The sequence below is a fragment of the Cervus elaphus genome, chromosome 20 (assembly GCF_910594005.1).
Source record: "Cervus elaphus chromosome 20, mCerEla1.1, whole genome shotgun sequence".
NCBI classification, from domain to species: domain Eukaryota; kingdom Metazoa; phylum Chordata; class Mammalia; order Artiodactyla; family Cervidae; genus Cervus; species Cervus elaphus.
Window position 1 is genome coordinate 25,302,773 of NC_057834.1, and position 22,183 is coordinate 25,324,955.

General features: G+C 36.9%; 1 protein-coding gene across 14 annotated transcripts in view; it reads left to right on the plus strand.

The window, feature by feature from the left end:
- The window catches only part of DCAF6 (DDB1 and CUL4 associated factor 6), a 179,492-nt gene that overhangs the window by 144,608 nt on the left and 12,701 nt on the right, over positions 1-22,183 (plus strand). For all 14 annotated transcript variants that reach the window (XM_043876209.1, XM_043876211.1, XM_043876213.1 and 11 more), the window contains 3 exons: positions 16,884-17,022; positions 18,668-18,824; positions 19,469-19,557. In XM_043876209.1, the coding sequence (XP_043732144.1) occupies positions 16,884-17,022; positions 18,668-18,824; positions 19,469-19,557 (385 nt within the window). The remainder of the gene's footprint in view (positions 1-16,883; positions 17,023-18,667; positions 18,825-19,468; positions 19,558-22,183) is intronic.

A 22,183-nucleotide genomic window follows, 5' to 3' on the forward strand; every position in this document is an offset into this window, starting at 1 on the left:
TGCTTTGTCTAGCCACTGAGCTGGTTGTCGCGGGTTGTTGTTTAAAGTCCACTTTTCATCACATGTCACAGTCTGATCAAGAAATGGTTTGTCGTTGTTGCATAGAATAAGAGAAGATGATACTTTAAAAGGACGATTTTTTTTTTTTTTAAAAGGACGATTTTTAAAAAATTTTCAGTCAGCTCTTGAGGCAGCCACTTAACCAAGCCTTTTCACCTTTCCAATTTGCATCAAATGCCTAATGAGTGTAGAATGGTCAACACTGAGTTCTTCAGCAGCTTCTCGTGTAGTTTTTACGAGGATCAACTTTGATGATTGCTCTCCGTTAGTCGTCGTCAGCTTTCGATGGCTGGCCACTGCGTTTCTCATCTTTGGCTCTCATCTCCTTTGCAAAGCTTCTTGAACCACTGCTGCTTTGTCCTTTGGTTAGCAGTTCCTGGGCCAGATGTGTTGTTGATGTGGCAGGTTATCTCCGCTGCTATATGACATATTTTGAACTCGAATTAAAAAATCGTTTGAATTTGCTTTTTTTGTTTGTTTGTTTGTTTTTTTGAATTTGCTTTTTGTCTAACATCATTTTCCTAATCTAAAATAAATATAAAATCAACAGCAATTAATAAGTTATTAGCAAAATAACATAAAGTGAGAGATGTTCATTAAAATGACGTGTAACATAACCCTACATAAGAATGTATTCCAATATCAAATGGCAAAGTTTAGTAGTGTAAAACCACAATTACTTTTGCACTAACCTAAAATTATAGTGGCACATGTATGTTACTTATCATATATTTCTAAAACATAAAATATAATATATAGCAACCATCAGAAATGTAAAATTAAGAATTCCTGGTGGGGATACAGAATTGATGGAATAAGCCAAAAATATTTTAAGTATATAGAAATCCTTGGTAAAGTCCTATTCTCATGAGGAGCCTCTAAACATCTCAAAGTTATTTTTACTTTTGTATTAGTGTTTCTAGGTTGTTTTAACATAAAATATATTTGAATGTAACTTTTGGCAAATTATTCTATTGGTAATTACTACTTTCTAATTATATAATAGTAGAATGGGATTTGTTTCAGGCCTATTTGGTTTTCTGATTTATACCTTGAATCCTAAGCACTCAATCTGATTTTACAGGGAAGATTGCAACTTAAAAGTACCATGTCACTCTAAATGAGTTATAGGGAAGCTAAAACATTGAAGTGGAGGGCACTCTGTGTTATGATTGTTGCCAAGAACTGCTTATACTCCCTACATCGGCCATATTCAGAGTGTCTCTGAATGCACCTATGTCTCCATATCTTTACTAACTGTATGCCCCTCTAACTGAAATGGCCTCCTATAACCATCATCATCATTATGGCCATTTCATCTTTCAACATGCATCTTAAGCTGCTCTTTTTGAAACTTTTCTTAGCCTATACCTTGCGTAATTCCAAGTAGGACTGAACATTTCTTCTGTATGCCTTTATATATATTATGCTACCTATAACATTTATTGCATATGTGTATGTATATGTTTCCCTGTGTAAGATGTAAGTTCCTTTTAAGGCCAGCATAATATATACATGCATACATAAATAAAAGTTGGCAAAGAAGATTATCTTTTTATCTAAAATTCTAGCTACCAAATTTTTATTCATATTTCCTTAGATGATCTGGCTTATTGTTTTCTTCCTCTGCTTCCTAAAATTTGAAATAAATGAAAATCTATGAATTACTCTTTTAGGGGTCTGACAGCATTCCCACACATTTGATTACTTCCTAGAAAGAACTGAGGGTCACTTTTAATCATGGCTATAGTTTATTATGAAGAGGGAAAAACACATCAGACAGAATCTAGAAGAAGCCAGGCACAAGCTTCCAATGTTCTCCCACCCAAGATGGTCCATACAACCTGCTCCTTTTTCCAGCAGTAAAAGGTGTTTGACACTAGTGTAATGTTTCTGCCCAGAGAAGCCTGCTTAAGACTCAAAATCCACCAGTTTTATTGAAGGCAAGTCATATAGGCACCCTCTGCACCAAACCACAACCACCTGAGTTCCAGACCCTGAAGGAAAGTAGATGTTCACCATAAATCACGTTATTTGTACAGACCATCTTGGCAACCAGGTATATCAGGGTTCATTGTCCCAGGCAGGCAGAACAATGGAGGAAACATTATAAAGTCAAGTTCCCAGGCACCAGCCAAGGGCCAGCCTTGGAAACAGACCCTTCTAAAGATAGCAGCATTGGGCCTGCTATCCTTTACTTTTATTTACTAATACACTTTGAGGCAAAGAATTGAAACTCTCTCCCCCACTCCCATCCCACTCCAAACATATACCACAGACACAGGAGAAGTAGAAACAGCAAGATACTCTCCAGCAACTCATCCATGTCTCTTATATCTGGTACTTGTAAAAGATAGTGACTGAAATTCCAATCCAGAGGCCTTTGTTATTGGTAACAATAGACAACCTATAAACAAGGGCTTTAAAGCACTTAAAAGTATAATTTTTAAAAAACACAAGTAGCATCTTTTCTAAATTTTTATTCATAGATCCATATGGCCATGAAACTTTTTTAAAAAAATAATTTAAAGGTAAATTTGAGCTTAACTCTGAAAAATCCAAGACTCTAAATTTGGAGGTTCAAGCCAGTGAGGTTTTCTCTCTAAAAACCACTAAGTAAATATGAGAAAAGTGTGTATATAGTAGACTTCATATACTGATATTTAGAGTTAAAGTGAGCATTCAGTGCGGCATAACTAAGTGAAATTTAACTTATTTGTTGGTTATAGTATCATTTGCCTAGGAATGTTTCCTTGGCATATACTGTAGCAACTTTGGATCTCATACCAAAGTTTTATAGGTGTTCTGAAAATAGAGACATAGAAATGTAGTGTTTATTACATAAACTCTCCTGTTGCAGAGGACAGGGTAGGAGATAGGGACTGAGAATAGTTTCCATATGTTTACAGAAACCTAATATTTTGATCTTTGAATGGGAAACTCAGTCTCAAGTTTTGTAAGTAAATGCATACTCAATTTATTTTAAGATGGAAGAATTTAGTTATAAAATTAGGAAGATGGAGGTTACTGTTGCCTTAAGTGTTCTGATACACTACAGTGATGTCACAAAGTTTGGAAAATCCTACATTGTCTATACCTCTGTCTGAAACTTTATAAGCCACATTAGTATAATAAAGCCTGTAAGAAAACCTGCAACAAGGAAACCTTTTTAGCTCTTCTTAATTCATTGTTTTATACATTTATTTGAACACAAACCTGTTATGTGGAAAGCCTCCAAAAATCCCACAACTTGGAAAATGCTTTTCAGATCATTTCAATTTACATTCTACAGTCTACAGTTCAGTTGCTCAGTTGTGTCTGACTCTTTGCCAACCCCATGGACTGCAGCATGCCAGGCTTACCTGTCCATCACCAACTCCTGGAGCTTACTCAAGCTTATGTCCATCGAGTCAGTGATGCCGTCCAACCATCTCATTCTCTGTTGTCCCCTTCTCCTGCCTTCAGTCTTTCCGAGCATCAGGGTCTTTTCCAGTGAGTCAGTTTTTCGCTTCAGGTGGCAAAAGTATTGGAGTTTCAGCTTCAGCATCAGGCCTTCCAGTGAATACTCAGGATTGATTTCCTTTAGGATTCACTGGTTTCATCTCCTCGCACTCCAAGAGTCTTCTCCAACACCATAGTTCAAAAGCATCAATTCTTCAGCACTCAGCTTTCTTTAAAAGTCCAGCTTTCACATCCACACATGACTATTGGAAAAACCATAGCTTTAACTAGACAGACCTTTGTTGACAAAGTAACGTCTCTGCTTTTTTTTACGTCTCTGCTTTTTAATGTGCTGTCTAGGTTGGTCAGAGCTTTTCTTCCAAGGAGCAAGTGTCTTAATTTCATGGCTGCAGTCACCATCTGCAGTGATTTTGGAGCCCAAGAAAATAAAGTCTCTCACTGTTCCCATTGTTTCCCCATCTATTTGCCATGAAGTGATGGGACTGGATGCCATGATCTTTAATTTTCTGAATGTTGAACTTTAAGTCAGCTTTTTCATTCTCCTCTTTCACTTTCATCATGAGGCTCTTTAATTCTTCTTTGCTTTCTGCCATAAGGGTGGTATCATCTGTGTACCTAAGGTTATTGATATTTCTCCTGGCAGTCTTGATTCCAGCTTGTGCTTCATCCAGCCTGGCATTTCACATGATGTACTCTGCATATAAGCAGAGTGACAATATACAGCCTTGACATACTCCTTTCCCAATTTGGAACCAGTCTCTTCCATGTCCAGTTCTACTTGTTGCTTCCTGACCTGTATACAGGTTTCTCAGGAGGCAGGTGAGGTGGTCTGGTATTCCCATCTCTTTCAGAATTTTCCACAGTTTGTTGTGATCTACACAGCCAAATGCTTTGGTGTAGTTAATAAAGCAGAAATAGATGTTTTTCTGGAACTGTCTTGCTTTTTTGATGATCCAGTGGATGTTGGCAATTTGATCTCTGGTTCCTCTGCTTTTTCTAAATCCAGCTTGAACATCTGGAAGTTCATGGTTCATGTACTGTTGAAGCCTGGCTTGGAGAACTTTGAGCATTACTTTGCTAGAGTGTGAGATCAGTGCAATTGTGTGGTAGTTTAAACATTCTTTGGGATTGGAATGAAAACTGACCTTTTTCAGTCCAGTGGCCGCTGCTGAGCTTTTCCAAATTTGCTGGCATATTGAGTGGAGTACTTTCACAGCATCATCTTTTAGGATTAGAAATAGCTCAGCTGGAAATCCATCATCTCCACTAGCTTTGTTCGTAGTCAGGCTTCCTAAGGCCCATTTGACCTTGCATTCCAGGATGTCTGGCTCTAGATGGGTAATCACACCACTGTGGTTATCTGGGTCATAAAGATCTTTTTTGTATAGTTCTTCTGTGTTTTCTTGCCACCCCCTCTTAATGTCTTCTGCTTCTGTTAGGTCCATACCATTTCTGTCCTTTATTGAGCCCATCTTTGTATGAAATGTTCCCTTGGTATCTCTAATTTTCTTGACGACATCTCTAGTCTTTTTCATTCTATTGTTTTCCTCTATTTCTTGCATTGCTCACTGAAGAAGGCTTTCTTATCTCTCCTTGCTATTCTTTGGAACTCTGCATTCAAATAGGTGTATCTTTCCTTTTCTCCTTTGCCTTTCGATTCTCTTGTTTTCTCAGCTATTTGTAAGGCCTCCTCAGATAACCATTTTGCCTTTTTGCATTTCTTTTTCTTGGGGATGGTCTTGGTCACTGTCACCTGTACAATGTCATGAACCTCCGTCCATAGTTTTTCAGGCACCCTCTCTATCAGATCTAATCCCTTGAATCTATTTCTCACTTCCACTGTATAATCATAAAGGATTTGATTTAGGTCATACCTGAATGGTCTAGTAATTTTCCCTACTTTCTTCAATTTCAGTCTGAATTTGGCAATAAAAGAGTTCATGACCTGAGCCACAGTCAGCTCCCTGTCTTGTTTTTGCTGACTGTATAGAGCTTCTTCTCCATCTTTGGCTATAAAGAATATGAGCAGTCTGATTTCACTGTTGACCATCTGGTGATGTCCATGTGTCGAGTCTTCTCTTATGTTGTTGCGAGAGAGTGTTTGCTATGACCAGTGTGTTCTCTTGACAACAGTCTAAAAGTTTCATTCTACATTTTGAGTATTGAGTTCTTTAAATATCTGGACCAGGAGACTCTTGGATTTCCTTTTAGTATTTCACACCTGCTTAGTAAAGAATGTCTTTCTACAGGTTACTTCAAAGTTCACCTGGTATAATTCTCGTCATGTCCTCATAGTCTATCGTTAGTATAGTGTCCTTTTATATTAACCTATTTTTGGCTACTGAATTACCCTTTAAGTCATTTAATTCCAGGTTGAATAAATCAATTCTTTCCTAATCTTTGTTTAAACCATTTTTTCTACCTTAAAATCTGTTCTTCTGTAAGCTATTTTAATAATAGTATTGATTAATTTGTACCTCTCTAGCTGTATATATATATGTTTTTGCTTTTTGGCCATGCCACATGGGATTGGGGGATCTTAGTTCCCTGACAAGGGATTGAACCCATGACCCCTGCAGTAGAAGCATGGAGTCCTAACCACTGGACCGCCAGGGAGTTCCCAACTCTAGCTATGTGTAAGTGTGTTTTACAATGATTTTTTTTTTTTTTCGCCATGTTGAAAACAATAGGTAAAGTAACTTACTTTATGTTTTTAGTGTTGTTTAAGAATGTCTCTTTACAGTTTAGCCTTCAGTTCAGTTCAGTCGCTTAGTCGTGTCTGACTCCTTGCGACTCCCTGGACTCCACCACACCAGGCTTCCCTGTCCATCACCAACTCCCAGAGCCTGCTCAAACTCGTGTCCATTGCATTGGTGATGCCATCCAACCGTCTCATCCTCTGTCATCCCCTTTTCCGCCCGCCTTCAATCTTTCCCAGCATCAGAGTCTTTTCCAATGAGTCTAGTTTAGCCAAAGCTTTTTTTAACTACCAAAGTGTGCCAATTTTGTATTTTTTAGATAAGGCTTATGGACCCTTTGATTGGTATAAGCTTCTAATTAAGCCTGTGCTGTGCTTAGTGGCTCAGTCGTGTCCAACTCTGCAGTCCCGCGGACTGGAGCCCACCAGGCCCCTCTGTCCATGGGGATTCTCCAGGCAAGAGTACTGGAGTGGGTTACCATGCCCTCCTCCAGGGTCTTCCGAACCCAGGGATCAAACCCAGGTCTCCCTCATTGCACGTGAATTCTTTACCATTTGAGCCCCCAGGGAATTTGTTTGTTTTTGGAGCTAAGGTTTTCATTACAGCAGCTTTAAGAATAACCTCACAAACTTTTATACAAGATTAAATTCAGGACCATCCACTTTAGTTTTTAATGTTTTGTACAATTGAAAGATTTCCAGGAAATTTGAAATATTGATTTGAGTACATATAGGTTCTTAGCAGCAACAGCTTAACACAAAGTCTTTGACCAAACATCTATGTTTTCTGAAATGTAATTAAAGTAGTTGTCTAGAAACATGTTGATTTGTATAAAATCATTAATTAATTTTGATTGAGGAGCTTAGTTTGGGATGGGATGGGGAGGGAGGTGGGAGGGGGTTCAGGATGGGGAACACATGTAAATCCATGGCTGATTCATGTCAATGTATGGCAAAAAGTACTACAATATTGTAAAGTAATTCGCCTCCAACTAATAAAAATAAATGAAAAAAAAATACATTACATATTAAAAAAAATTTTTTTTAAAGAAGAGAAGTTTCATTAAAACTAAGCCCCCAGGGAATTTAAGCTTGGAGATATCTTAAAATGTTTTGTTGAACCATTTTAGAAATAGAATTTCCTCGAATATGAAGTGTTAAATATAAAGACTTTCAGGGAAGAGGAAAGGCTCATAATGTAAAGTTAGGGACTTCCCTGGTGGCTCAGTGGTAAAGAATCTGTCTGCCAACACACACAGTTTTTTTTTTCACCCCTACAGATTTTTCTGAAGTATATTATACTTTTAGAATTAAGTTTAGTGCATTCCTAAGAAAAGCCTCAGAGCTTATTTGTTGAGGCAGTCCGAGTGCAGATTGGAAAAGAATTTTCAGACACAGAGCATTTCAGAAGGGAATAAGTTTATTAAGGACAAAGGGCAGGGATAATGTGGGTACTGAGAGCACAGTGAGCCGACTTCCTGACAGATCAGGAAGAGTTGACAGTTTCAGGGGTTAAAAGCCAATTTTTATAGTCTCAAGACAAAATTCCTGCTGGACGGGATTCCTACTGGTTGGTGTTAGGTGATTAGGGTGCTATAGGGTGTTTACTGGGGTGGACATCTTTGCCTAATTGGGAGTCAGAATGGTTGTTAGTGATGATCAGGGGCTTTTGGCAACAGTTACAAAGGGGCTTAGTCAGCTTCGGAGTTGACCTTGGTTCTGGGCTCCACTTCTGTAGCCTTGGTGCAAGGTCTCGCACCTGTGACCTTGGGGCAGGACTCATCATTATTTTCTGATGTTATGCTCTTTTTCCTAGTAACTGCCAATGTGTAAGTCTCGGTTGTGAGACTTGAAGTTTTCAAAATATCAAATATCAGAGTGTCCCTCTTTTGTTCTTTTTCTTTCTCTACTTAAAATTTTCACTCTTTTTTTTTCTTTATATATATGTATATATATATTTTATTGAAGTGTAGTTGACTTAACAGTGTTGCAGGTGCACAATAAGGTGATTCAGCTGTACATATACAAATATATTATTTTTCAGACTATTTTCCATGATAGGTTATTAAAAGATACTGACTATAGTTCCCTGTGCTGTACAGTAAATCTTTGTTGCTTGTTGCATATCCTTTTTAAAAATTAGAAATCTAGTATTCTATTCATACAAAGTCAAACAGGTGGAATCAAAATGTCATAAATTTTTTAGTTAGGTAAAAATTCATAAGTTTTCTAAAATATATATTATACATACTACACACACACACACACACACACGCACACATGCTTGGTGGTTTCTTTTGGTGTCTCATGTGAATCTAAAAGTCTGTTCCTTGACATTTGGCAACACAAGGGTTGGTAGCAGTACTTGGATCCTTTCCAGCAAGGTTGAAGAGAGTTCATGTGGAAGTGTCATTTTTTTTTTCTGTACCTTGCAGCTTGTGGGACCTTAGTCCCCTCCACCAGGAATCAAACCTGTGCCCTTGGCAATTGAAGCATGTAGTTTTAACTACTGGACCTCCAGAGAATTCCCTGGAAGTGCCTTTATTAATAGACAAAATTTCTAGGGAATTTCCAGGTTGCAAGGTGTGATGCTTTAGGTTTTCATTCCCCCAAATTTGCTCTGTCAAAACTTTCCTTTTTTGGTCTTGCCGTGTGGCATGCAGGATCTTAGTTCTCTCACCAAAGGTCATACCCAGCCCACTTCCAGTGGAAGCACAGAACTCTAACCACTGGGCTGCCAGGGAATTCCCAAAACATTATTTTCAATAGAAGCAATTAGGCTTTCAAAATATTAGAGTATCTCTTCTTTTGTCAGTTGTAGATCAAAAGAAGCAGGAGCCAAATGCTTTGGGCATCTTGTGATTATGTCAAAGGCGAAGGGTTTATGAGTTACAAGAGGTGGACTTGAGATTTTTGAAGGACCAGCTGCAATGCTTTTGGCCAGGGTACTTGGAGGGCCTTTAAAAATATTGCCCGTTGAATCTTAATAATGCCAGTAGTGCGTTCAACTAAACCAGAAGATTGAGGGTTCAGTAATAAGGTTGTAAAATTAGCCAAAGAGTATAGACATTTTGAAGCGCCTGGCCAGTCACTGTGAAGTTAAGAATTTCCCCAGGTAGGGATAATCTTTTCCAAAGGAAGATTATCCTCAGAAGAGACAGTAGCCTGGCTTTTGGTTCACTGTGAAAACATACAGACCACAAATAAAACATGTTTATTAGATGGAGTAAATTGTGTAACATTCATTTACCAGGACTCTAATGGTCCATTAGGCGGTTTAAAATGTCTGGGAATAGTACGAACAGTCTTCCTTGGATTGTACTTGGGAAAAGTGTGTTAGGCACTTTGCAGCCTTATTTCCCCATCAGTATTGATTCATGAAGACTAACATTTTTTAGTAGACTAATGGTTCAATACATGTACAATGGTGAGAAATGGGTAAAAATACTTCTGCTTTATTGATTAGGCCAAAGCCTTTGACTGTGTATATCACAACAAACTGGAAAGTTCTTCAAGAGATGAGAATACCAGACCACCTTACCTGCCCTCCTGAGAAATCTGTATGCAGCTCAAGAAGGAACAGTTAGAACTGGACATGGAACAACAGGCTGGTTCCAAATCAGGAAAGGAGTATGTTAAGGCTGTATACTGTCACCCTGCTTATTTAACTTATATGCAGAATACATCATGCGAAATGCCGGGCTGGATGAAGCACAGGCTGGAATCAAGATTGCTGGGAGAAATATCAATAACCTCAGATATGCAGATGACACCACACTTAGGGCAGGAAGCAAAGAAGTACTAAAGAGCCTCTTGATGAAAGTGAAAGAGAGTGAAAAAACTGGCTTAAAACTCAACATTCCAAAAACTAAGATCGTGGCATCCAGTCCCATCACTTCATGGCAAATAGATGGGGAAGCAATGGAAACAGTGAGAGACTTTATTTTCTTGGGCTCCAAAATCACTGCAGATGGTGACTGCATGAAATTAAAAGATGCTTTCTCCTTGAAAGAAAAGCTATGACCAAGATAGACAGCATAGTAAATTAAAAAGCAGGGACATAACATTGCCAACAAAGGTCTGTCTAGTCAGAGCTATGATTTTTCTAGTAGTCATATATGGATGTGAGAGTTGGACTATAAAGAAGCCTGAGCACTGAAGAATTGATGCTTTTGAACTGTGGTATTGGAGAAGACTCTTGAGAGTCCCTTGGACTGCAATGAGATCAAACCAGTCAACCTTAAATGATATCAGTCCTGACTCTTCATTGGAAGGACTGATGCTGAAGCTGAAACTCCAGTAATTTGGCCACCTGATGCAAAGAACTGACTCGTTGGAAAAGTCCCTGATGTTCGGAAAGATCGAAGGCAGGAAGAGAAGGGGGCAACAGAGTATGAGATGGTTGGATGGCATCAGCAACTCAATGGATGTGAGTTTGAGCAAGCTCTGGGAGTTGGTGATGGACAGGGAAGCCTGGCATGCTGCAGTTCATGGGGTCTTAAAGAGTCAGACATGACTGCACAACTGAACTGTTTTCTCTCATATTTGTTAACCTCTTTGTTTTATATTTCTACTTTTTTTCTTTTTTTTTTTTTTTATCATTTCCTTCCTTATTATTTAAAATTCCTCTTTGGTTCTTTTTCTAACTTTGTTGTATACATTTAGCATTCAGCTTTTTTTCATTAACATTTAATTTGCAGTCAGAGAACATGGTTGATTTAGACCTATATTTTGAAATTTATAGAAACTGGCTTTGTGGCCTATTATGTGATAAATTTGTAAATGTTTCATGTGTGCTTGAAAAGCATGTGACTTTAATTTTTAATGTAGAATTTTATATGTGACCATGATATTATGTTGTTCAGTTGCTGTGTCGTGTCCAGCTCTTTGCAACCCATGGACTGCAGCATGCCAGGCTTCCCTGTCCTTCACTGTCTCCTGGAGTTTGCTCAAAATTGTGTCCATTGAGTCCAACCATCTCATCCTCTGTCGCCCCCTTCTTCTCTTGCCCTCAGTCTTTCCCAGCATCGGGGTCTTTTCCAGTGAGTTGGCAGTTCACATCAGGTGGTCAAAGTATTGGAGCTTCAGCTTCAACATTAGTCCTTCCAGTGAATATTCAGGTTTGATTGGTTGGATCTCTTTGCTGTCCTAGGAGCTCTCAAGAGTCTTCTTCAGCACTACAGTTTGAAAGCATTAATTCTTTGGCACTCAGCTTTCTTTATAGTCCAACTCTCATGTCTGTACATGACTGCTGGAAAAACCGTATCTTTGACTATCTGGATCTTTGTCGACAAGTGATGTCTCTGCTTCTTAACATGCTGTCTAGGTTCATCATATCTTTTCTTCCAAGGAGCAAGCATCTTTTAATTTCAAGGCTGTAGTCACCGTCCACAATGATTTTGGAGCCCAAGAAAACGAAATCTTGTCACTGTTTCCACATCCCCCCCGTCTATTTGCCATGAAGTCATGGGACTGAATGCCATGAACTTCGTATTTTGAATGTTGAGTTTTAAGCCAGCTTTTTTCACTTTTTTCCTCCTTCACCTTCATTAAGAGGTTCTTGTTCCTCTTCACTTTCTGCCACTAAAGTGCTTTATCTGAGTGCATTAACCTCTGCATTATCTGAGGTTGTTGATATTTCTCCCAGTAATCTTGATTCTAGCTTTGAGTCAGCATTTTGCATGATACACTCCGCTTGTAATTTAGATAAGCAGGGTGACTGTATACAGCGTTGACATACTCCTTTCCCAATTTTGAACCAGTCCATTGTTCCATGTCCATTTCTAACTGTTGTTTCTTGTCCTGCATACAGGTTTCTCAGGAGACAGGTAAAGGTGATCTGGTGTTCCATCTCCTTCAGAATTTTCCACAGTTTGTTGTAATCCACACAGTCAAAGGCTTTAGCGTAGTTAATGAAGTAGATTGTGTTTTGGAATTCCCTTGCTTTTTCTATGATCCAGTGGATGTTGGCAATTTGGTCTCTGGTTCCCCTGCCTTTTCTAAATCCAGCTTGTACATCTGAAAGTTCTTGGTTCACGTACTGCTGAAGCCTAGCCTGAAGGATTTTGAGCATAATTTTGCTAGCATGTGAAATGAGTGAAATTGTATGGTTATTTGAACATTGTTTGGCATTGCCTTTCTCTGGGGCTGAAATGAAAACTGACTTTTTCCAGACCTGTGGCCACTTCTGATTTAAGGCTTAGCATTAGATTAAGACTGTTAATTGTGCTGTTCAAATTATCTCTGTGTTTTGGTAGCTTGGCTTGTAAAATATGAGAGAGATGTATTGAAGTCATTATGTCCTTGTAGTTCTGTCATTTTCTTTTTTTAACAAGGTTTGAGGCTTTTTATTTGGTATATATATATTAAATTGTTATTTCTTCCTGGTAAACTGAACTTACTATAGATGTAGTAATCCTTTCTACCTTTGACATTACTTTTTATCATAGTCTGTTTTATCTGATATTAACATAGCTATGCCATTTTCATTTGATTACTAGTCTCACAATATCCTTTTGCCTGAAACCCTTGCCTTGTTCTCATACTTTAGGTATGTCTGAAACAGTTTCTTTTTCTTTCCATTGGTCAATTTAGTCTTTTTAAGTTTCTTACTATCATGGCTATTTTTGGACTTGTTTTCCAACTTTTTTTGGGGTGGGGGGGACTTCCTTGATAGCTCAGTTGGTAAAGAATCTGTCTGCAATCCGGGAGACCCTGGTTCGATTCTTGGTTTGGGAAGATGCCCTGGAGAAGGAATAGGCTATCCACTCCAGTATTCTGGCCTGGAGAATTCCATGGACTTAATATAATATAGTCTATGAGGTTGCAAAGAGTCAGACATGACGGAGAACCTTTCACTTTTCACTTTCCAGCTTTTTACTTCTGATTTTCCTGTTATATCTTTTTTTTAACTTTCCTGTCATTTTTAGGATGAAGATTTTTATCCTTCTTTTTTTTTTTTTTTTTCATTTTTTTGGTCCACTGGTTTGGAAGATATGTAGCACATCTGTTTGATACATGCATGTGTTTTATATGTGGTTCACACATGCGTTATGTATGATGTGTATGATGTATGTGTGATGTGTGTATATATGTACACCACGCAGCATGTGGGATATTAGCTTCCTGACCAGGGACTGAACCCAGGCTCTTGACAGTGAAAATGTAGAGTCCTAACCACTAGACTGCCAGGGAATTCCCTTTAATGTTTTCATTCTAAGTTTATTAATTTCTTTAGAACTGTTTGCTGTGTTGGACATAATCTGATTGTATATACAAGTATAGCATTTACTGTCACTTTTTATCTTCTAAGTTGAAATTTGTGCACTTTAAGCTTTTTTTCTGTTTTAGATCATTTCCTACAGTGGTAGGTACCCTAATCTTTGACCTAAATTGTACAGTACAAGCTGCACTGTATTATTCTTTATCAGGATGGGTAAGCCAAACAAACATTAGGCAGTAAATTAGACCATATTGTAGAGCAAACTTTTTTAAAATTCACTTTATCTATTTTTGGTTGTACTCAGTCTTCGTTGCTGTGTGAGGACTTTCTTTATTTGCTGCAAGCAGGGGCTGCCCTTTGTTCCAGTATGCAGTCATTATGGTGACTTCTCTTGTTATGGAGCACAGGGTCTAGATGCACAGGCTTCAGTAGTTGCAACACATGGGCTCAGAATTTGTATGGTATGCGGCTTTAGGGCAAGTGGGCTTCAGTAGTTGCAGCACGCGGGCTCAGTAGTTGTGGCTTGCACGCTCTAGAGTGCCAGATCAGAAGTTGTGGCGCGGGGGCTTAGTTGCTCTGCTGGCATGTGGAATCCTTCCAGACTGGGAATTGTACCCATGTCCCCTGCATTGGCAGGGGGATTCCTATCCACTGCACTACCAGGGAAGGCCCTAGAGCAAACATTTAAGTGAAATGAACACTTACGATTTGGTACCATCTTCACTAATTCTTAATTATTATCATCCCATTACTCATTCAGCTTTAATTTTGGCCACACTGCTGTTTAAAAATGATTTTAGCTTCTGATTCTTGCTGTGTTGTATAGTTTCTTTTTCCATTTATAGCTCCTAAGGCCTCTGCTTTATCAGCAAGGTTATTTCTGTTTCTTCTGCTACCTGATACTCTACTTATTCTGTTTTTTTTATTGAAGTATAGTTGATTTACAGTGTTGCATTAGTTTCTAGATACTCAACTTTCTTAGCAAGAGATTTTTCTTTTCGGTTTCTTGCCATTCACATATTTTTAACTGATCAAGTGTCCTTTTTTCTTCTACTTTAGAAAAAAGAGAATTTTAATCATATTAATTGTTTCATTTGAGAGCATTTGAACTCTCAACCCTTCCCATTTATCACTTCCCAATCAGAAAGAGATAATCAGAGTAAACTGAACATGTCAGCTTTCTCTGTGGAAGTTTCTAATCATGTCTAGCTTAAAATTTTGGACCCCCCCCTTTTTTAAATATGTGTAACATAGGATAACATTTTTAAAACACTTTCTAAATAGCCCATAGAATTTATAATATACCATTTTATGAAAAAGAAAACTTTGTAAGACTACATAATTGTTATAGAATTGTTTTAGAAAGTGTTATTAAGTTTAGTGTCTGTTTTTCTAGATTCTCTATGTATATATAAATTTTTCCTCTATGAATTATTTTTTAACCTATATTATGGATTCTTTAAGATAATGCTGATATTTTCTATATTCTTGCTTATGGATCATTATGTCATTTTTAATGACATAAGTATTATTTAATGACATAAGTATTCCAGTGTACAGATGTACCTTAATTTATTTAACCTATCCTTTCTAGGTATAAAACACTTAGATTATTCCAATGTTTCTCAGAGTAGTGCGGTGAATACATGTGTGTATATGTGTGTATATATATTGTGAAAATACATATTTGCATATTTGTTTTTTATAGCATACATTCATTAAAAGATAAGATCGCTGCATCAAAACAAATACATGTTTTAGGTTTTAACGGATATTATTTAGTTTCTCCTCAGAAATATCTTGTACTGGAGCAGTCATACCCTGCCGGTGGGTTATACACGGCTGTGACCACTTTGGAGAGTTGTTTGAGAGTATCTATTAAGGATAATCATGTGCACATACTGTGGTCCAGCATATCCACTTCTAAACATATGCTCAAGAGAAATATGTGCATATGTTCATCAGAGCACTGTTTTTGTCATCAAAACCTGTAAACAACCCAATGTGCACCAACAGTTGTATGGATACATAAATTATAATGTATTTATGTAAAGTAGTATTGTACAGCAAAGATGATGAGTGAACTACAGCTAAATACAGCAACATGGATGAATCTTACAAATATAATATTGAGCTAACGGAGCTAGATACAAAATGTATCATATGATTTTGTTTAATTAATGAAACAGGCAAAATTAACCCATCATGTTAGAAGTCAGAATAGTGCAGCATAATAATGGAAATGGAGAATGGGGAGACTTCTGAATTCTATTTATTCTCTATTTCTCAATACTTGTGCTGGTTACATGGGCCTATTTTGCAAAAATGCATTGAGCTACACCTTTTTGACTTATACCTTCCTGTATATGTTTCTACTTAAGTGAAAAATTTACAGCCAAAGAGTGCTTTTTCTTTATATACATAAAACCTTCAAACTCCTGCCAGTAGTGCCTGTTTTCCTGTGCTCTTAACCACTCTGATAGATGTAAAAAATTTTTAATGTGATAGACATACCAAAAGATGAATTTGTTTTATTATTAGTGAGGCTAAGCATCTTTTTGCCTATTTATTAACAGTCTCTTTCTTCTGTAATTTCCTTGTTCATGTCCTTGTTTTTCTATTATAGTACTTATTTTTCGTACTGATTTGTAGACACTTGATATATTTTGGATTTTTGTCTATTATACTTCAGAATATAATGTTTTAAATAACAAGTTCAAACTAACAGTTATTTAGTAGTAGATGTTGGGGAAAGTTTCTTCTAGTAATAAAATCAATCTTAAAGAGGGTCCATTGTTCTTCACTTTCTAGCTCTGTGACCCAACTGGGTTCTTAGGAGAGTAAAAATCAGCCTCATTAGCTCCATTCTGTACTCTAATATGAAGTTCATGTAGAATAGATTCTATTAGAAGATCCTTGTTTTATTCATAGATATCAATATTCTTTCCTTGACTAGTTTGTTCTTTGCTGAGAACACCTTTAAACAAAATCTCAAAACATCCACTGCAATTATAGTGTGTACCTTTAGTTTCTTTTTTTGGTTTCTCTTTATGCCTTTATATTTCCTGATATAGAGAGGACAAATAATATTGACTAGGTTTTGTTTTATTTATAGTAAATTGCATATTAATTTTGTCTGTATTATATTTTTATAAAATAGCCATTTAAACAGTGTGCCGCATGCTATTTCATTTACTCTCAACCAGTACCAAATTTCTAAGTGATCTCTCAACTAAAACATTTTGTTTTAGTAACTCAACTAGTTTGATGTAGTCTTACTGTTTTGTCTGCTTTTGACTGGGGATGCCTCATTGAGATAATGTTGAGTTTAAATAATTTCTAGATTTCACTTGATTTTAATGTTGCTCACTATCATTCTGTAGTGGCCTGTGAATGTTTTATACTTATTTCTGTATTTTTCTTTTAATATATAATTCATAGACGCTCTGCTGTTGCCCGCATTCAGGAGTTCTTCAGGCGGAGAAAAGAAAGGAAAGAAATGGAGGAGTTGGATACTTTGAACATTAGAAGGCCACTAGTAAAGATGGTTTATAAGGGCCATCGCAACTCCAGGACAATGGTACCACATACTCATGACATTGTTTCGAAGAACTGCAGTTTCATAGCATGAATTTTTTTCCATAATGATTGTTTTTATATATGCCAGTTTGATTCTACCATATTCTATATAATTATCTCTGTACATAACATTTATTGCACCTTCACAGTTATCTCTTTACCCAAACATAGTTCTTTTTGTCCTATAATATGTTGTGAAAGAGCATTATTTTTTATAAGAAAACTCTGCCCTACGGAGGAACTATTATAGAACTTTAAAAATGTTAGCTTGTATAGGTAACCATTGCTGCTTTTTTGCTCTCTCACATTTGCTATCTACTTTCCTAGTAGATTGTTTTTTAGTTCATATTAGTTTGTTTTGTTGGTTGTAAAGAGAAAGATTTGGATGTATGAAATCCAGGTTCATTACAAAATATAGTCAGATCAATTATAACTTTTTTAAAGATTGACAAAGATTTATTTTAGTCACCTTGTCTTTCTAAACTTTAATTTCCTCATCTATGAAGTAAAAACAGACCAGATGATATCTAAGATCTTCTCTAGTGTTTATAACCCAGAAGTCTGTCTACCTAATGCAATATTAATTATTTACTGAGAAAATCTTGTTAGATGATTAACAACTGTCACTCTGAACCATTCATATCTGAAAGTGTTCTCATATATTCATTGAGTTTTCAAAAAGTATCTACAGAATTGATTTCAATCTCCTTTCTTTAGGGTAGAGGCAAAGTAACTTCGGGATGAGGAAATAATTAGCTCTTTTTATAGATATCATGTAGCAATTTACTCATTTTACAAGGACTACTCATTATTAATAGAAGCAATCAATTTGTATTTCTTGTGTTTTTATGGTTAAAATTTTGGATGGAAATAACTAGGGATAGAAATGGAAAAAAATAGAAGACAAATAAATACAATAGTAGTTCCAAGTAACAAGAAAATTGGCTCCCCTCCTTTGCTTTGTCAAAATATCAAAGTCGCAGCTGTACATAATATGATTTCAGAAATTCTGATCTGAAATACAAAGATTTTTGATGGTTCATTTTGTGCATCTGCTGAAAAACTCCATCATAATAATCTTAACATGTCCTTTGTTTCATTGCTTCATGTAAGTAAATATGTATTTATATCATTCCTTCTTGATTGTGAGAACTTCTGATAGCTAATAAAAAGGTTGGTAATTTTGTTCTTTTGGCATAAAGCAAAATACTGGGGGAAACAGTTCATTTTTTCCTATGAATTGTTTTTATTATCTTTTAGAGCTAAAATGGAATCGGTTTTGGAAAGTTCAGTGACATCTATATATATATAAATTTTCATTATACTATCCATAACCCAGAAATCCCATTCATTCATTTAGCAGTTATTAACTCAACACCTACTGTGTGCCCAGGTACTGTTTCAAGCACTGTAAATATAGTATTGAACAAAATAAAATACCTATCTTCATCATGGAGGACTTTATTTTCTTCCATTTTATCCCTACTAATAAATTTCTGTCATGGTCAATATACTGGAAGACAAAGACTCTCTTCAATTTTTTATTTTCTAAGCCAATTAATTTTTTAAACTTGAGAATAGAAAAATCTTTTTTAATAACTTTGATTTGAAGTCTCTTATAATTTTCTGCTTTTCTTAACCCTTAGATAAAAGAAGCCAGCTTCTGGGGTGCGAACTTTGTGATGAGCGGCTCTGACTGTGGCCACATCTTCATCTGGGACCGCCACACCGCTGAGCATCTAATGCTCCTGGAGGCTGATAACCATGTGGTGAACTGCCTGCAGCCACACCCGTTTGACCCAAGTAAGGTGACCTTTAATGGGGCAAGGGTTCGAAAGCATTAGTGTGATTAATCAGCTTCAGCTTTTTTCTAGTTTTAAGAATAAATATATAAGAATAATCCAAATTATCCTAGTAGGCAGCTACTAGGGTCAAGTATTGCTCTTCTTGGGTTTAAAACAAAAAACGTTTACAACCTGCTTTTGGCAGAAAACAGAGGGAAATAGATTAAAGAGCTTATTCTCCTAATAGTTCTTCTAAGTTTTATCAAGCTGTAAGGGCTTCAGTTGATTGAACTTTTCCCTGCTTAACCAAATTGAACTTCCATGCCTTTTAGTATTTACATATCAGAATTAATTTACCAGAACAAAGGAGCAATGACTTGTTCTTGCATTCCGTTTGAAATTCCCATGTTTCTCATAAAAGAACAGTAAATAGGAAAAAAGTTTGAGTGATTTCAAGACGGTCTTAAAATTGTATTTTAGGGTAACTTTTAGGAAATCTTCAAAACAGTATTCTCAGTTAACAGTTAAATGTATCAGAACAATGTCCATTCTAACTCAATTTTGCTGAACATATACATCCATGCATATATATATATATTATACATTTATGTGACTTAATGGCATGTTTCTAAGCTTTATATTAATGTGAATGATTTTTTCTAGTTCTCGCCTCATCTGGCATAGATTATGACATAAAAATCTGGTCACCACTAGAAGAATCAAGGATTTTTAATCGAAAACTTGCTGATGAAGTAAGACTTGTGTTATATTTATTATAGAACATATTTTATTTTGTTCCTGAAATGCTTTAATAATTTTATTTATTTATGTATATATTTTTGGTTGTGCTGTGCCTTCGACGCTGTGTGGGCTTTCTCTAGTTTCCACAAGTGGGAGTCACTCTGTAGTTGCGGTGTGTGGGCTTCTCATTGCAGTGGCTTCTCGTTGCAGAGCTTGACAGTAGCTGTGGCATGAGGTTGTTGCGGTTGTTCAGTGGTTGCAGCTCCTGGGCTCTAGAGCACAGGCTCAATAGTTGTGGCACAAAGGGTTGGTGGCTCCACGGCGTGTGGGATCTTCCCAGGTCAGAGGTCAGTCCCGTGTCTCCTTCATTGGCAGGCAGATTGTTTATCATTGAGCCATCAGGGAGGCCCCTGAAATGCTGTTTTAAGAACAATCAAAGCAGCTCAGTTTTTGTTACTTGGTAACATAAAACAAGTTAATTCACTTAATGAGGTCAAATTTTAAGAAAAAGAAAAGAATAAAACATGCCCACAATATTAGAGAGGTAAAAACTGAAATACTATTTCGATAATTAGAATGTCGATTATTGGTAGTAACAGATAAAATTTATTATAGTTGAATAGATTGACTATTTTGACTTGATGCAATGAAGAATAATTAAAAAAAAAAAAAAAACTTGTGTCCTTTTAAGAAAGTAGTTTTACTATAACTTTTCTCCATAATCATAGCCAAATGGGTAGCAGAACAAATGATCAGAGAATCTTTACTTTATGATTTTATTTTAAGGTTTCCTCAGCTTCTGAAGCTGCTGTTATATCACTAGTCTTGAAATTAAGTTCTCAGAAGCTGTAGGTTTTTTGCAGGATTGGGAGCAGGAAGATGTATGACATGAAAGCTAAACTCTGGGTATTTCCTCCTCAACTCCAGAGTTTCCATTTATGGGTTTCATTTAAGATTTCTTACAAGTATTTCTTATAAGGAAAATAAGGATCCATTGCATTAGTCAGCTACTAACGAATTACTGAGCTTCTGTGAGGAGGTGAGTGCAGCTAAGGTTGATACTGCTACCTCTTAACCCTTTCATGGACCTCAGCCTTGTCATGGCAAAGGGGCTTCTGTAACTCAATAAAGCTATGAGCCATGCCATGAGGGCCACCCAAGAGAGGAAAAGAGTTCTGACAAAACGTGGTTCACTGGAGGGAGGAAATGGCAAGCACTCCACTATTCTTGCTGTAAGAATCTTATGAACAGTATGAAAAGGCAAAAGGATATGACATGGGAAGATGAACCCCCATGTCAGAAGCTGCTATAGGGGAAGAGCAGAGGGCAATTACTAATAGCTCCAGAAAGAATGAAGTGGCCGAGCCAAAGCAGAAATGTCACTCAGTTGTGGATGTGTCTGGTGGTGAAAGTAAAGTCCAATGTTATGAAGAACAATATTGCATAGGAATGTTAGGTCCATGAATCAAGGTAAATTGGACTTGGTCAAGCAGGAGAGACAAGAATAAACATCAACATCTTAGGAATCAGTGAATTAAAATGGACAGGAATGGGTGAATTTAATTCAGATGACCTTTGTATCTACTATTGTGGGCAAGAATCCCTTATAAGAAATGGAGTAGCCATCATAGTCAACAAGAGTCTGACATGCAGTACTTGGGTGCAATCTCAAAAACGACAGAATGATCTTGGTTTGTCTCCAAGGCAAACCATTCAACATCACAGTAATCCAAGCCTATACCCTAATCATTAATGCCAAAGAAGCTGAAGTTGAATGGTTCTGTGAAGACCTACAAGACCTTCTAGAACTAACACTCAAAACAGATGTCCTTTTCATAATAGGAGATTGGATTGCAAAAGTAGGAAGTCAGGAGATACCTGGAGTAACATGCAAGTTTCACCTTGGAATACAAAATGAAACAGGGCAAAGGCTAACAGAATTTTGTCAAGAGAACACTGGTCACAGAGACACCTTTTCCCAATGACACAAGAGAAGACTCTACACATGGACATCACCAGGTGGTCTATAGCAAAATCAGATTGATATTTTTTTGCCACTGAAAATGGAGAAGTTCTTGACAGTCAGCAGAAGTAAGACCTGGAACTGACTGTGGCTCAGATCATGAGCTCCTTATTTCAAAATTCAGGCTTAAGTTGAAGAAAGTAGGGAAAATCACTAGGCCTTTCAGGTATGACCTTAATCAAATCCCTTATAATTATACAATGGAGGTGATGAATAAGTTCAAGAGATTAGATCTGGTGGAGAGTGCCTGAAGAACCATGGACAGAGGTTTGTAACATACAGGAAGCAGTGACCAAAACCATCCCCAAGAAAAAGAAATGTAAGAAGGCAAAGTGGTTGCCTGAGGGGGCTTTACAAATATTTGAGAAAACAGAAGTGAAAGGCAAGGGAGAAAGGGAAAGATATACCTAAGTGAATGCAGAGTTCTAGAGAATAGCAAGGAGGGATAAGAAAGCCTTCCTTTGTGATCAGTGCAGAGAAATAGAGGAAAACAATAGAATGGGAAAGACTGGAGATCTCACCTTGTTTATTTAACTTATATTCAGAGTTCCTTATGCAAAAAGCCAGGCTGGATGACTCACAAGCTGGAATCAAGAATGCCAGGAGAAATAACA